General features: G+C 40.8%; 1 protein-coding gene across 4 annotated transcripts in view; it reads right to left on the reverse strand.

Annotated features, from left to right (window-relative positions):
- The window catches only part of RAPGEF4 (Rap guanine nucleotide exchange factor 4), a 370,796-nt gene that overhangs the window by 84,907 nt on the left and 270,661 nt on the right, over window positions 1-15,228 (reverse strand). For all 4 annotated transcript variants that reach the window (XM_073646933.1, XM_073646932.1, XM_073646934.1 and 1 more), the window contains 3 exons: window positions 14,719-14,807; window positions 13,809-13,887; window positions 1,477-1,627 (listed from right to left, as the gene is read on the reverse strand). In XM_073646933.1, coding sequence (XP_073503034.1) covers window positions 1,477-1,627; window positions 13,809-13,887; window positions 14,719-14,807 — 319 coding nt within the window. The remainder of the gene's footprint in view (window positions 1-1,476; window positions 1,628-13,808; window positions 13,888-14,718; window positions 14,808-15,228) is intronic.

Genomic DNA, 15,228 nt, shown 5'->3' on the forward strand with positions numbered 1-15,228 from the left:
GCTTCCTGCAACATCCTTCAGCATGACCGGTTTGGCAGTGGGTCAGTAATGGTGTGGAGTGGCATTTCTTTGGAGGGCCGCATAGCCCTCCATGTGCTCACCAGAGGTAGCCTGACTGCCATTAGGTACCGAGATGAGATCCTCAGACCCCTTGTGAGATCATATGCTGGTGCGGTTGGCCCTGGGTTCCTCCTAAAGCAGGACAATGCCAGACCTCATGTGGCTGGAGTGTGTCAGCAGTTCCTGCAAGATGAAGGCATTGAAGCTATGGACTGGCCCGCCCGTTCCCCAGACCTGAATCCGATTGAGCACATCTGGGACATCATGTCTCGCTCCATCCACCAACGTCACGTTGCACCACAGACTGTCCAGGAGTTGGCGGATGCTTTAGTCCAGGTCTGGGAGGAGATCCCACAGGAGACCATCCGCAACCTCATCAGGAGCATGCCCAGGCGTTGTAGGGAGGTCATACAGGCACGTGGAGGCCACACACAATACTGAGCCTCATCTTGACTTGTTTTAAGGACATTACATCAAAGTTAGATCAGCCTGTAGTGTGTTTTTCCACTTTAATTTTGGGGGTGACTCCAAATCCAGGCCTCCATTGGTTAATAAATTTGATTTCCATTGATGATTTTTGTGTGATTTTGTTGTCAGCACATTCAACTTTGTACAGAACAAAGTATTCAATGAGAATATTTCATTCATTCAGATCTAGGATGTGTTATTTCAGTGTTCCCTTTATTTTTTTGAGCAGTGTATATGAAAATTGAATAGCAATACTAGTCAGGAAAATAGAAATAATTGAGAACTCATGTGGCCAATTCATGTGTACCTGGTAGCCGCGATAAGGCGTTTCTGGATACCAGGAACCTACCAATGTGTATCCTCTCTTAGAGACGAACATCTGCATGTGTATGGGAAGGTAAGATCCTGCTGTAATTAAAACCGCCTGTGGCTTAGAGGCGGAGCGCTCAGTCAGAAGGCCTATTTTTCACCTCTATCTGAACATGTCAACGTACCCATACCAAAAAATCAATAAAGAATACATAATGCAGCCGGGGGTCACGTGATGCCTGTGAGCGGCCAGCGATAGCGCCGCTCACAGGAAAGAACAGCAGCGCAAGGTATTTACAAAGAGACTTCTTCTCAACATAAAAATACATTGGCCAATAATCAATAGTGCTGGACAACCCCTTTAAGTGTAGGTTGCCAACAATATTGTCCGGCCCGTTTTTGGGGTTTTGTGTGATAGTATGTCTAATTTGCCTCTTTTTCTCAGTTTTTTTGTGTTGTTCTAATACACACAAAGGAAATAAATGTATATAACAAAACATGTGTAATTGCAATAATTTTCCAGGAGAAATACTTCATTTTCTGGAACAGCTTCAAGGGTGTCAACACTTTCGGCCATGACTGTATAGACTGGTTCTAAAAGTCTATACTATGTTATGTTTAAAACAAGGCAAAACTTACCTCTAAGAAAGCCATTGCGACCTCATCCTCCCGCAATAAGTCTCCGTACAAGGTGGCCCAAAGTTGTACCAATCGGATCACTCTGCGCTTGTTATTGACGGCATAATCCATTTTCTCCTGCTCGGTCCCTTGGGACGGTTGGGCATGGTAAGTGCAGAGGGGTTAAGGAGTCAAAATGTTAAATCTTTTGATTATACGTCTTATTTCTATAACTCTAACAATCATTGGAAATTTGCTTTTTTTCCATGTTGAGCACCTGATCTGAAGAGTGTTTTTCTTGAACCCAACAATAGCTTTCAGCATTTTTGGCTGCATATTACACTAAATTATCAATTTACCAAGTTCAGATCACTAGATCTCATTTAGTAGACCCACATGAGGTCTATGTCATATAATATTAATACTAAAAAAAAAACACCAAAAATTAAATGTACTACTGCACTAAGAAGAAAATCCTACACAAAAAAATCCTTTTCTATCACCATCTTCTAATCCGGAATATTTCATAACCCGGCGCCTATCAGATCCTATATTTCTTGGATTAAAGGAATTATAGTATATTAAGGTTTTTTTTCCTTTGCTGCAAATGACATCTTAATCCCCAAGAAAATATCTAAACAGAGAAGCATTTTAGACAATTGTTAAAAGGGATTAGACAAACGACAAATTTCGCAGACAGACATTGTTTTCTAAGGCTAGGTCAATATAGTTTTCATTTTTACTAAGGATAAAAAGTACATGATCGCCATCTTGTGGCACTGGGATATAATATTTAGTTGACTTTATTCCATAGATAAAAAAAAAAAATTGAAGATTTTTCAGCTGCTTTGGGTATTTTTTATGTAAATGTCAAACAATAGGAATGGACAAAATAAGATAAAATGGACAGAAAAGCAAAAGAAAAAATAACTGTAAGAGTTAACAGGCAGCGGAGCCTGGGTTTTTATTTAGCAATATTTGGGATTTTGCTCTCCATTTTGTTTTTAGATTCAGAAGATATATCTATCCCTTAACATTCCCATCAATAATACACTGATCATCTCCTCTTACATCCCCAAATTTGCCCTCTCATTTCTGGGTAACTCTTCCTTGTGTCATCGGTCGCTCCTCACTCCTCTGAACCTTCAAGCATGCCATCAACCTATTACCTAGCCTTAGGGCTCATGCAAACAACCGAATTTTCGCACTCGGACCTAGGTTATTCTATGGGGTCGTGCACATGTCTGATTTTTTTCCTTGGACCAAGTCTGGCCAAGGGAAAAATCACAGCCTGCACGATCTGCACACCATGCAAGTCAATGGATCCATGGAAAAAAATCAAGAACAGATTAAATGGAGAAGATGGAAAAACTTTTTTTTTTTTATTCTTCACCTCTAAAAAAAATAGGACCCTACTCTGATCAAACTCTAATCAGAGTGTGATTAGCATAATCGGACCGATTTTCTCGGGTGGAGAGAAAACAGTCAGCACCTGCCTTAAGGGTGAGACCAAACTGATGAAAGGAGTTTTTGCCAAGTGGTTAGCTGTAAAGTGTGTCCGCATCCTATGGTCTTCTCATGTTCAAAAATTGTTAGAAACACTTACTCATTAATTAGCCCGACTGCTTGATGGCTCTTATGGCTGTTGCAATAAATCTGACATCTTTACTAAAAACCTCCACCCTGACAATCAACTGAAGTTTAATTACAAAACCTAATTAGGGGCTCAGTGACCCCTTGGTGTGGCCAAGAGGTTCAGTGCACTGTTCAGCCCTCTAGTTTAGTATTATGTCCCACCTCCCTAACTGGTGATTGACAGCAAATAAATCTCAGGCAAGCCACTGCTGTCAATCACCAGTGAGGGAGGCGTGGACATACAAAACCAGTGGGCAGAACCGTGCACTGAGCCTCTTGGCCACACCAAGGGTGCACCAAGCACCTAATTAGCATATTGGATTAAAGATATATTACCATCTCCAAGATCCTATCCCAATATGTAGTATGTGTAGTATTAATAACATCTGCAAATACCTCCAATTAGAAATGTAGTATAGTTCTTCTGATTCGCTATGTTGCTTACCCTATGTGCAGGGCATTACAGTAGCTTAGGTATCCATGGTTATGACCACTAACAACTAACTGTCACCATATGAGTGGTCATAACCATGGATACCCAAACTATTGCAATGTCCTACACATGGGTTAGGCAACATAGAGAATCAGAAGAACTATACTACATTGGCCGTATTTGCGAATATTATTATTACATATTGGGATACGATCTTGGAGATGGGAATACACCTTTAATCTTCAGTTACTGCAAAAGGGAGGCAGCGATGGAAATCAGATCGAAAACACTGATGAAACTAAGAACCTTTTGTGTGTACGTGAAGAATCAAGGACGTCTGAATGAGGCCTAAATCATACAGCAGTACCAATAAGGTAATTTCAATTTTTAAATTGTACAGTCTGCCATAACTTCAAAACAGGCTAAACAGAGACTGCTAAAACTGCAAGGAAGAAAAACAAACCTGACAAAAAGCAATATAGATTCCCATCTCTTGGCCAAAGTGGACAAAAGTTACATTGAGTTATACGGCTTTACTGTGACGCGGGGGATTTAGACAGAGGAAAAAAATGAGTCCTTAGCCCCGAGACTGATAGCTCCTTCCCTGGCACACTTTAGACTCAACTTTCATTCTCTTCCATTGCCTATTGATGACCTAAAAGGACACCTCACCTTACTCCCCATCAATGTCTGAAACGCAGATATGGGGCTAATTCTTTTTTTTTTTTCCAAATGTGTTGATCAATTTTGAACGCAGTCAACAAAGATTGATATAGTCACAAAAGTTTATTTCAGCAAAATAAATATAAAAGTATGCACCATAACAATAGAGAAAAGATATTAATATCATGCAGTGGAGATCGGGATAATGGTGCCAATTCTAAACATAAGTGGGGACCACACAAAACCTCCACCGATAAAACAACGATTGCACATCCAACCAATAAACCATCAATCAATTTTTATGGGGAAACACCAAAAATGTTTTTAGTTTTGTAAGTGCTCATTAGATGAATGCCAGCTGAACCCACAAATATAGGCAGGACTGGCGACTATTAAATGTGTAGCGTAGTTATCCGAAGATGTTGGAGTGATAGAGATCTTTTCTTCAAAGGAGATAAATTGCCATTCGACACTCTTCATTAAGAAAAGAAATGCACTCTCGGGTGGATAACCATGCATGGGTTTGGGGGAACTGGGATAAAAACTTGATCATTCAGCCAACAGATGTTTAAAGAGGATGGCCATTGACTGGTAAGAAGAATGCTATGGCTATATATTACAATATGACATTATAATGGCGTTCTGTCAGTGGTCGCTTGGCAGCTTTAAAATGGCTACTATGGCAGGCTTAGTGCAATCCACTCCGCTTACCAGATCCAAGCGGTTACCCTGGCTTTCACCCTTTAATCCCTGTTCAGGGATCTGCACTTAAAAAAGGAGCCCCTTGGCTGCAATTAGTTGCTGTTCGGTGAAGCAGGATGGCAGGAGTGGTCAGAACCAAAAGCGCACGAAAGGTACAAAATCAGAATCCGTAAAAATGGTCAGAAACAAGCCGAGGTCAAAACAAGGAACAATAATACAAAAAGAAAAACAGACAGGATTAAGCCAAAGGAGCACAAGCCTATATCTGGCAGCTTCCAGCAGTAAGCTGGAAGGTTCAATAGGGTGTGGTGCTCTCCAATTGGCTGGAGCAGGGAGCTGATAACTCCAGCTGGACAGCGCACACACCCATACTGTCACCCTAATCTAAATGGCTGGACCATCCAGAGCTTCTGGTTCCAATGCCTCTTCTATCACCAGCAGAATGAATACGGTGGCGCCCAGCGACTGAAGATGATGTCGCAGGAGCAGGTCATGCTGGCAATATGACAGTTATGTTCTGGTATTCTGTGCAATATATGAATTAATTAATAAATGTTAACACAAATCTTCCTCCTATATTTCTGCACCAGCTACAAGTCAAGAGGATTCCCAACCATATGTGATCCCAGAATGTTAGGAATTCACTAGGGACAATTAAAACCTTTGATTATGTCTGCAACATCTTTTCATTACTGCAATGAAAAAGTAACACCAGTACATTAAAATCAAGTTTTCCCGGCAAATAAATAAAACTGTGATATTACACGATGACGTCTCTTTAACAAGTATAGACGGCATTTATTAGAGCTAGTTATTGCCGTATTACATGAAAGCCTCGGCACTCGCAAACAATCCGCACAATACCATGCCGTAATGCTGTCAATACAGTCAAAAAAAAAAAGAAGTGAATTACAAGTTTAATGTTTCTCTTAGTCATGTTCTCGTTCAGTCTTTCCAGCCATATAATTATTTCATATATTTTTACCTAGCTATTATCAAACTCACCGCAGGTACCAGTAATTTTTGGCATTTTCTTATTTTACATTTACTTACTTTAAATCCAGCTAATGATAGCTTCTCAGAACAGAGATTAAGGTTTACAAAAATAAGGAAAGAAGCAAAATATACACAGATTGTAATTTGTGCTCATTAGACATGATTGCATTGTGAGATACGCTGACGACTCTCTTTTCAGTGCAACATTTAACACAATGGATTATGAAGCTATTTCTTGTTCAGCGTTCCTTATATCGAGGGGCCATATATGTTTACAATGCATCACATCCAGATTTCACCTCATTATTACAGTGGCATGTAAAAGTTTGGCCACCCCTGGTCAAAATTACTGTTATTGTGAACAGTTAAGCAAGTTGAAGATGAAATGATCTCTAAAAAGGCTAAAGTTAAAGATGCCACATTTCCTTTGTATTTTAGGCAAAAAAAATGAAAGTATCACAGCTTGGAAATTTAATTGAATTCATTCTTCCCTCTACCTGTGAAATGTCCCATGTGCCATTGGCTACAACACAACCCCAAAGCATGACTGATCCTCCCCCATGCTTAATGGTTGGCGAGATGTTATTTTCCTGAAATTCTCTGCCCTTTTTTCTCCACACATACCTTTGATCATTGTGGACAAAGAGTTCTATTTTAACCTCATCTGTCCACAGGACTTGATCCCAAATGCATCAGGCTTGTTTAGACGTTCTTTTGCATACTGCTGATGCTGAATTTTATGGTGAGGATGCAAGAGAGGTTTTCTTCTGATAACTCTTCCCTGAAGGCCATATTTGTGCAGATGTCTCTGAACAGTGCCACATCTCCAGAGTCTGCTAAATCTTTCGGAAGGTATTTTGTAGTCAATTAGGGGTCCTCATTTGCTTCTCTAGCAATTCTACAAGCAGCTCTCACTGAAATTTTGCTTGGTCTTCCAGACCTTATCTTGACCTCCACTGTTCCTGTTAACTGCCATTTCTTAATTACATTTCGAACTGAGTAAAGGGCAACTTGACAACGCTTTGCTATTTTCTTATAGCCTTTTCCTGCTTTGTGGACCTCCACCATTTTCATTTTCAGAGTGCTAGGCAGCTGCTTAGAAGAACCCATGGCTGATGTTTTTTGGAACAAGGTTAGAGGAGGCTGGGTTTTTATAAAGCTGGGAAATTTGCATCCCCTGGCCTTTCCTAACGATGATAGTGAACAAGCCATAACCCTAACAGGGTAATCAAGGTCTGAAACCTTGGTCAAAGTTATCTGAGCATACAAATGTCCAAGGCGCCAAACTTTTGCACTGGCCCATTTTCCTTTTGGTAATTTTTAAAATGTAAAAGATGAAAATATATGTATTTGTTTTGCCTAATATACAACGGAAATGTGTCATCTTTAACTTTAGGCCTTTTAGAGATCATTTCATCTTCAACAGTAATTTTGAATATTATAATATTTCTACTTTTGGTAGTGGATGCTTCTGATATTACAACTCAATCCATATTCAAATGAATGGGACTGAGCTGCAATTGGCTTCAATATCAGGCTCAGGTGCTACAAAACAGACAGATCTGTGCCTGGTGAACAATGAAGAGAACATTACTGCGCAGTGGACCTGCAAAATATATGATGGCCTCAAAATATAAGCCACCGACATTGCCATTCTAGATGATCCCTTTAAAGAGGACTTGTCAAAAGTAAACAGTTTTGGATCTTATTTTCTTCCTGCTGCTCCCCTGAGTATTACATTTTCCTGTTTCTTATTCCATAGATATGGGACTTTATATTTAGTGCTACTTTTTATGGTCTTTACCAAGGGGGTGGGGCTCCCAGGCTAATTATGCACAGCAGTGTGAAGACACGCCCCAGAGGATCCAGCGAGCACCACCCCCTTGGTAAAAATTATAAATACTAACATCAACTAAAAAGGCCCACATCTCTGGAACTGTATGGCGGATTAAAAAAAAAAAGGGGGAGTAACAGGAATAAAATAAGAGTAAAAAATTGTAACTTTTAAACTCCTCATTCCATTTTTAAGAGCTTTGACAAACCAACCCATCCTCTGTATAACGTGCTCATGGTGCTGCATCCTGTAATACATAAATATCAGATGATCAACTGGTTCATGACACAGGTGATAACTGAACTCCAAAATAAATGGACAGAAAAAAGGGATTAAAGGGTATGTCAGGTAAGGAGAACCCTAATACACCCTAATAGGACAATGAGTGATTGTAAATTGTACAATGCTCATTTATTTCAATGGGTGCTTTGTAATAATAGATTTAAGAGGATGTCTCACAACTACCCCTATCAGAGCATATTATAGAATTGAGCCCCCAACTTGTGACCCCCAATTAGGTGCCAAAATGTAGATCCACTTATGGCTATGGGATGCAACAGTAGGATCTTCACTGTTCAAAAGCATCATTAGGGCAGCTGCAATTAAAAATGGAGTTGAGGCATAACCTCAAACGCTCTGTATTGAGATTCCCAAAATAAACAAGAATTAGGGTTGGAAATGAACCTCCCCCCCAACCTGTGCCCATTTTATCTCCTGTCCATATTCACATATTATTCAGAATCCCAGGAGACAAAGGGGACGCTCTATGAAGATTTATACATTCTAAAACAGGGATGGTCTTTCAGCTCTACCTAAACAACCGATCATGGAAGATAAAAGGGACTGTGACATCAGAAAATGACATTGCTTAAATCAGGTTTTTATGTTCAATGTATTTAAAATATACAGTACAGACCAAAAGTTTGGACACACCTTCTCATTTAAAGATTTTTCTGTATTTTCATGACTATGACTTAACACATGTGGAATTATATACCGTATTTTTCGGACCATAAGACGCACTTTTTTCCTCCAAAATTTTGGAGGAAAATGGGGGGTGCGTCTTATAGTCCGAATGTTGGGGGGGGTGTATATTTATGAGTGGTGTGGGGGGAGATGTATCAGTGGAGGAGCTGGGCACAGGAGGCAGCAGCCGCCTACTGCAGCCTACACTGTCCCTGCGGCTAAAGAAAATGAATATTCACTGCTCCCCACGCCCATGGGGCGTGGGGAGCACTGAATATTCATGCTCCTTAATAGCGGTATACAGTGTACCCGTGCTGCGGCTCCTGCTGCTGCCGGCTATCTCCTGTGCCCGCTGTTAAAGGGCATAAATATTCAACCTCTCTCCACGCCCCATGGGCATGGGGAGGGGGTAAATATTCATGCCCTTTAATGAGCGGGCACAGGAGATAGCCGGCAGCAGACGCAGCGCGGCTCCGCTGTGTGCCGGCTATGAAGGAGCGTGAAGTCACTGCTCCCCACGCACACAGACCCGATGTGGGGAGCAGTGACTTCCGGCAGCTGATCTCTCCTTTTGAGCCGCGCATGGCAGTGACGTCATGCGCGGCTCACGTGGAGAGATCAGTGCAGGCAGACAGGACGCAGCGCTGGAGGAGAGAGAAGAGAGGTGAGTAGGAGTGTTTATTTTTTTTAATGTGCAGCCTGATGGGGATTAGGGGGACCATGCATACTAGGACAAGGATTAGGGGTGCCATGCATACCAGGACAGGGATTAGGGGTGCCATGCATACCAGGACAGGGATTAGGGGTGCCAAGCATACCAGGACAGGGATGAGGGGTGCCATGCATACCAGGACAGGGATGAGGGGTGCCATGCATACCAGGATAGGGATGAGGGGTGCCATGCATACCAGGATAGGGATGAGGGGTGCCATGCATACCAGGACAGGGATGAGGGGTGCCATGCATACCAGGACAGGGATGAGGGGTGCCATGCATACCAGGACAGGGATTAGGGGTGCCATGCATACCAGGATAGAGATTAGGGGTGCCATGCATACCAGGACAGGGATGAGGGGTGCCATGCATACCAGGATAGGGATGAGGGGTGCCATGCATACCAGGACAGGGATGAGGGGTGCCATGCATACCAGGACAGGGATGAGGGGTGCCATGCATATCAGGATAGGTATGAGGGGTGCCATGCATACCAGGATAAGGATGAGGGGTGCCATGCATACCAGGATAGAGGGATGCCAGGCATACCAGGATGGGGATGGGGACCACATATAAAAGGAAGGGGGGCAGCATATATACCAGGATGGGGGATATTATCAGAATTGGGGGACATTACCCCTATACCAGTGTCAGCAGAAGATCCCCCTCCCCCTTAAAAGTGCATCATGACCACATTTTTTGCTTAAATTTTTATATTTTTATTTTCCTCCTCTAAAACCTAGGTGCGTCTTATGGTCTGGTGCGTCTTATAGTCCGAAAAATACAGTACTTAGCAAACAAGTGTGAAACAACTGAAAATATGTCTTATATTCTAGGTTCTTCAAAGTAGCCACCTTTTGCTTTGATGACTGCTTTGCTCACTCTTGGCATTCTCTTGAAGAGCTTCAAGAGGTAGTCACCGGAAATGGTCTTCTAACAATCTTGAAGGAGTTCCCAGAGATGCTTAGCACATGTTGGCCCTTTTGCCTTCACTCTGCGGTCCAGCTCACCCCAAACCATCTCGATTGGGTTCAGGTCTGGTGACTGTGGAGGCCAGGTCATCTGGCGTAGCACCCCATCAGTCTCCTTCTTGGTGAAATAGCCCTTACACAGCCTGGAGGAGTGTTTGGGGTCATTGTCCTGTTGAAAAATAAATGATGGTCCAACTAAACGCAAACCGGATGGAATAGCATGCCGCTGCAAGATGCTGTGGTAGCCATGCTGGTTCAGTATGCCTTCAATTTTGAATAAATCCCCAACAGTGTCACCAGCAAAGCACCCCCACACCATCACACCTCCTCCTCCATGCTTCACGGTGGGAACCAGGCATGTAGAGTCCATCCGTTCACCTTTTCTGCGTCGCACAAAAACACGGTGGTTGGAACCAAAGATCTCAAATTTGGACTCATCAGACCAAAGCACAGATTTCCACTGCTCTAATGTCCATTCCTTGTGTTCTTTAGCCCAAACAAGTCTCTTCTGCTTGTTGCCTGTCCTTAGCAGTGGTTTCCTAGCAGCTATTTTACCATGAAGGCCTGCTGCACAAAGTATATAATTATATAATAAGTATATAATTCCACATGTGTTAATTCATAGTTTTGATGCCTTCAGTGTGAATGTACAATTTTCAAAGTCATGAAAATATGTGTCCAAACTTTTGGTCTGTACTGTATATAGTATATATATATATATATATATATATATATATATATATATATATATAGTGGTCCAAAAGTAGGTGGACAGAAAATAGTATATATAAGGTACATTTTCCAATGTTCCATATACTATATATGTATTAAAAAAAAATCTGAAATCTTGCAATTCACAATGGCCACAAGGGCTTATACCAGATTCACAATTACTGTTCTGTACAGAAGATGTCACAGCTCACCTCCTCCTTCTCCTGTACAATCACTGATTATATTTAACATAAAATCTGATGGAAACAATTGCATTTTTTGTCCAACATGATTATTCTCCTAAGTTTATACTTCTCACTTCACTTTTCGATTTCCCGCTGAAGTTCTATTTCTATTGACCTCTATGGAGATGTATAAGGCAATCTGTAACGCAGTCATAACCTACAGCTGAAAAGTAATGATTATATCCAGAAATAATTTCCTACAAAATACCAGATGCAAAAATAGTAATTTCCACACACCGCAATTATATTGTCAGCTCTGGAGACGGCCCGGAATACGCGGTTTGTATTTGATAAATGAAATACATGTAACCAGACAAGATCTGACAATGATATATTGCCGGACACTTCATCAGAAACGCCCAGAACAAGGAAGGAAAATAATAAATATGTGAAGGGCTAATCTTTCTAAGTGTCCACATATAATCTGATGTTGTCTTTTTTAGAAAAGACAAAACGTCTTAGCGATTTTACTTGGTTTGAGGAATCTAAGATTTGGTCCTTGAGAAGGTCTCATCTTACAATTTGTAGCCAACAGGTTCCTCACTACAAATAATTTATTTTGACTTCCCACTGACAACCTGCACATTTTTATGTGTATATATTACACATTCTGCCAGCACTATAGATGCTGTAATGTCCTTTCCCTTCTCAAGGTTTATTTTTATGTACGGTATATATATTGTTTTTCTATCTAGATAGGTCTACAAAATCCATGTTTCCCTTATAGCCATACAATAAATTGCAGAATTGTAGCAGCTTTCTGTTATCACTAGGATTATCTTCCTTACCATAGATTGCCCTCATACCCAACATGAAGGTAAAACTGCTTTTTGGGCACATGCAATTCTAATATGTCCAGGAACAGTCTCTTGCTCTGTAACTTACCATCCATTCTTTATGAATGGGCATTTTCACTTAATCAACATTCTGCCAGCACTATAGGTGCTGTAATTTCCTTCCCCTTACTTCTCATGGTTCATTTTTATGTGTACATATTGTTATTGTTTTTAATCTAAATAGGTGTAAAATTCCCTGCTTCCCTTACAACCACATAATTAAATTACAGTATTGTAGCTGCTTATAGCCATAACTAAGGAAAGCTTGCTTACAACAGATTGCTCTCATGCCCAACATGTAGATAAAACAGCTTTTTATGCAAATGCAAGTCTAATATGTCCAGGAACAGTCTCTTGCTCTGTAACTTGACAATCATTCTTTTTGAATAGGAATTTCCACTTAATCAACATTCTCCCAGCACTGTATGTGCTTTAATTTCCTTTCCCTTATTTCTCAAGGTTTACTTTTCTGTGCACATTTTATTTTAATTGTTTTTATTCTAAATAGGTCCCTGCTTACCTTGCAGCCATAGAATGAAATTTCAGAATTGTAGCTGCAATTACAGCCATCACTAGGGAACGCTTGCTTACAATAGATTACCCTCATTCCCAGCATGAAGATAAAACTGTTTTTGTGCAAATGCAAGTCTAATATGTCTAGGAACAGTTTCTTGTTCTGTAACTTGACATCCATTCTTTTTGAGAGGGCAGTACTACTTAATCAACATTCTGCCAGCACTATAGGTGCTGTAATTTCCTTCCCCTTACTTCTCAGGTTGCGTGACTCTTGATATCATCCATAGTTTGTCTGCCTGAAAGACAGCAGGAGTAGAGAGAAAAGTCTAGCACTGAATTCCTGTAATCCATTGTGGTGTCTCTGCTGATAGAGGTGGATTAGACTTGACAACAGGCAGTGGATAGCAAGTTAGACAAGGCGGAGAAAACTAATGACAGCACTTAATTTTTGGGGTATAAGACAACATAGTCTGTAAATGTTCTAATATGTAGTTTTTCTATTTAGTACATTACCTATAAAAAGAGATCAAGTTGTCTGAAAGTACAATGACCACAAAACTCCATGGTTTGTATATGGAGAAACAGGGATGTGGAAATTAAGAAATTATTCACAAATTCAGCGGCCATCAATAAATGGATGAAAAAACATTAAAATTATCAAAATACAAATTTAGTCAACTATTTATATGAATGTAGGCAGAATACAAAAATATACTGCACCAGGAACTGTAATAGTAGAAATGTAACAGGGTTACATGAGAATGGAAAAAGAATCAGTGTTGCCCATGGTACTGCAGCTAAGCAGATACCACCCACACACAACAGGGGGCGCTACTTCTGGAAAAATGTAAATCTCTTTTCTAAACTCATGTACAAACATTTTATCATCAAAGACGACAGCTGGATGTTCAATCATCTCTAGAATAAAACCTTGCTCCACCACCACCATTGTCACTCTTACCTATGTAATCCGGTACAGGACAGCTATGGACTATTTCCTACTCTGTAATGCTTTATATGAAACATTTCATAAAAAAAAAACACTGAAATACTAAGTATTAACTAAAATATAAAAAATATAGGTAATTTTCATGTTCAATTAATACTTCTAATGTTATGCAAAAAGGATACTGAGACATCAAGGCCGGGCAGAGCTGACAATTGGGCATGAACACGCAATGCATCATTATGAAGTCATCTATAGCGGAATCTAAAACGAATTGTGAACAAGACATAAAAAAATTATAATTGGTGATACATTGACGATCTTTTTTTTTGTTATTTTAAAGCACCACTGCAGCGTTTTTTTTATTGCAGCGCTGGAGTGGTACAACCAAGTTCCCTGTCCCTAGTCTTATACTTACTGTCCGCAGTCTTCATCTTTTAGCAGCACCGCTCCGGTTGTCTTCTGCAAGTTGTGACCTGCCGGATCGCCCCAGTGTTTGCTGGCTGATATGGAAGTCACAACTCAATGTAAGAGCCAGAAAGAGGATCTCATAGACTTGCATTGAGAGCTTGTGACCATTACCTCTGACTTCCAGTCAGTGAGAAGCAACAGTTACAAGATGGCGGCACTGGACAGGAGCGGCACTGGGAAGAGCTGAAGACGACAGCTGGTAAGTATAATACTAGGGACATCATCAGCGGATGAACAAAAAAATGAATGATGGCGCCTCGTTTCCTTGTGGGCAAAGTCCGTCAAAACCACACACAGAACTCATCCGATTAAAACAGTCGTCTGCACGAGCCCTAACAGACACTGGGAGCAGCGGAGGAGACTCAGCGCCGGACCCAGGGAGGGAGAGTAAAGCACAGTTTTTTTTTTATGGCAGCCAGGAGTCAGTCGTTTTCTGAAACCGGAAAACCCCTTTAAGGGCTTTAAAAGAAACTTAGATCTTATGAATAGTTTTAAGAAATGGGAATCCACCCAGAATATGCCACGCAGAACATGGAACTATCCCAAAGGGCACATAAAAGAATGTCATGACCCGAGGCTCCACACTCAGGACCCATCTTTTTATGTAACGGTCCATACTTTTACCTATCGATTCATTCATGCTGGGTTCCAGCCGCATCGTTTCTAAGAAATGTTCCAAAATTTTCTCTGGATTCCCAGACATCACAGTGTACCTAGAAAATATAGAAAATATTATTAAAATTGCAAAAAAGGGAACACAGGAATAAGGAACGCAGAGCCGATCCAGGCCCAATGTCAGATGATCCTAGAGCCAATTCTGTATTGCAGTCTCCCAACCAGAGCCTTGGGGGCTGAACATGGCGCTCAGGTCCGAGCTGTTGGCAACATCTGATTATATTGAAAACCAATGATATCATGTATTATATACCATGATGAAAGCATGGCACCATCAGTGTAATCTTGTCACTGACTACATGGTCAGAATTACACCACAGTAAACTGCAGTGTCCATAAGCATAATGTCACCAATACTTTTCTTGTACACTTTGTCAGTTGCAAAATGAGAAAAGAGTGAACTGATAAAAGAAATGTAACATAACATTTTTAATTTGGCTCTTTTAATTGAATCTGTTA

The sequence above is a fragment of the Phyllobates terribilis genome, unplaced genomic scaffold (assembly GCF_046119375.1).
Source record: "Phyllobates terribilis strain yellow unplaced genomic scaffold, ASM4611937v1 Scaffold_9__5_contigs__length_417890890, whole genome shotgun sequence".
Classification (NCBI taxonomy): domain Eukaryota; kingdom Metazoa; phylum Chordata; class Amphibia; order Anura; family Dendrobatidae; genus Phyllobates; species Phyllobates terribilis.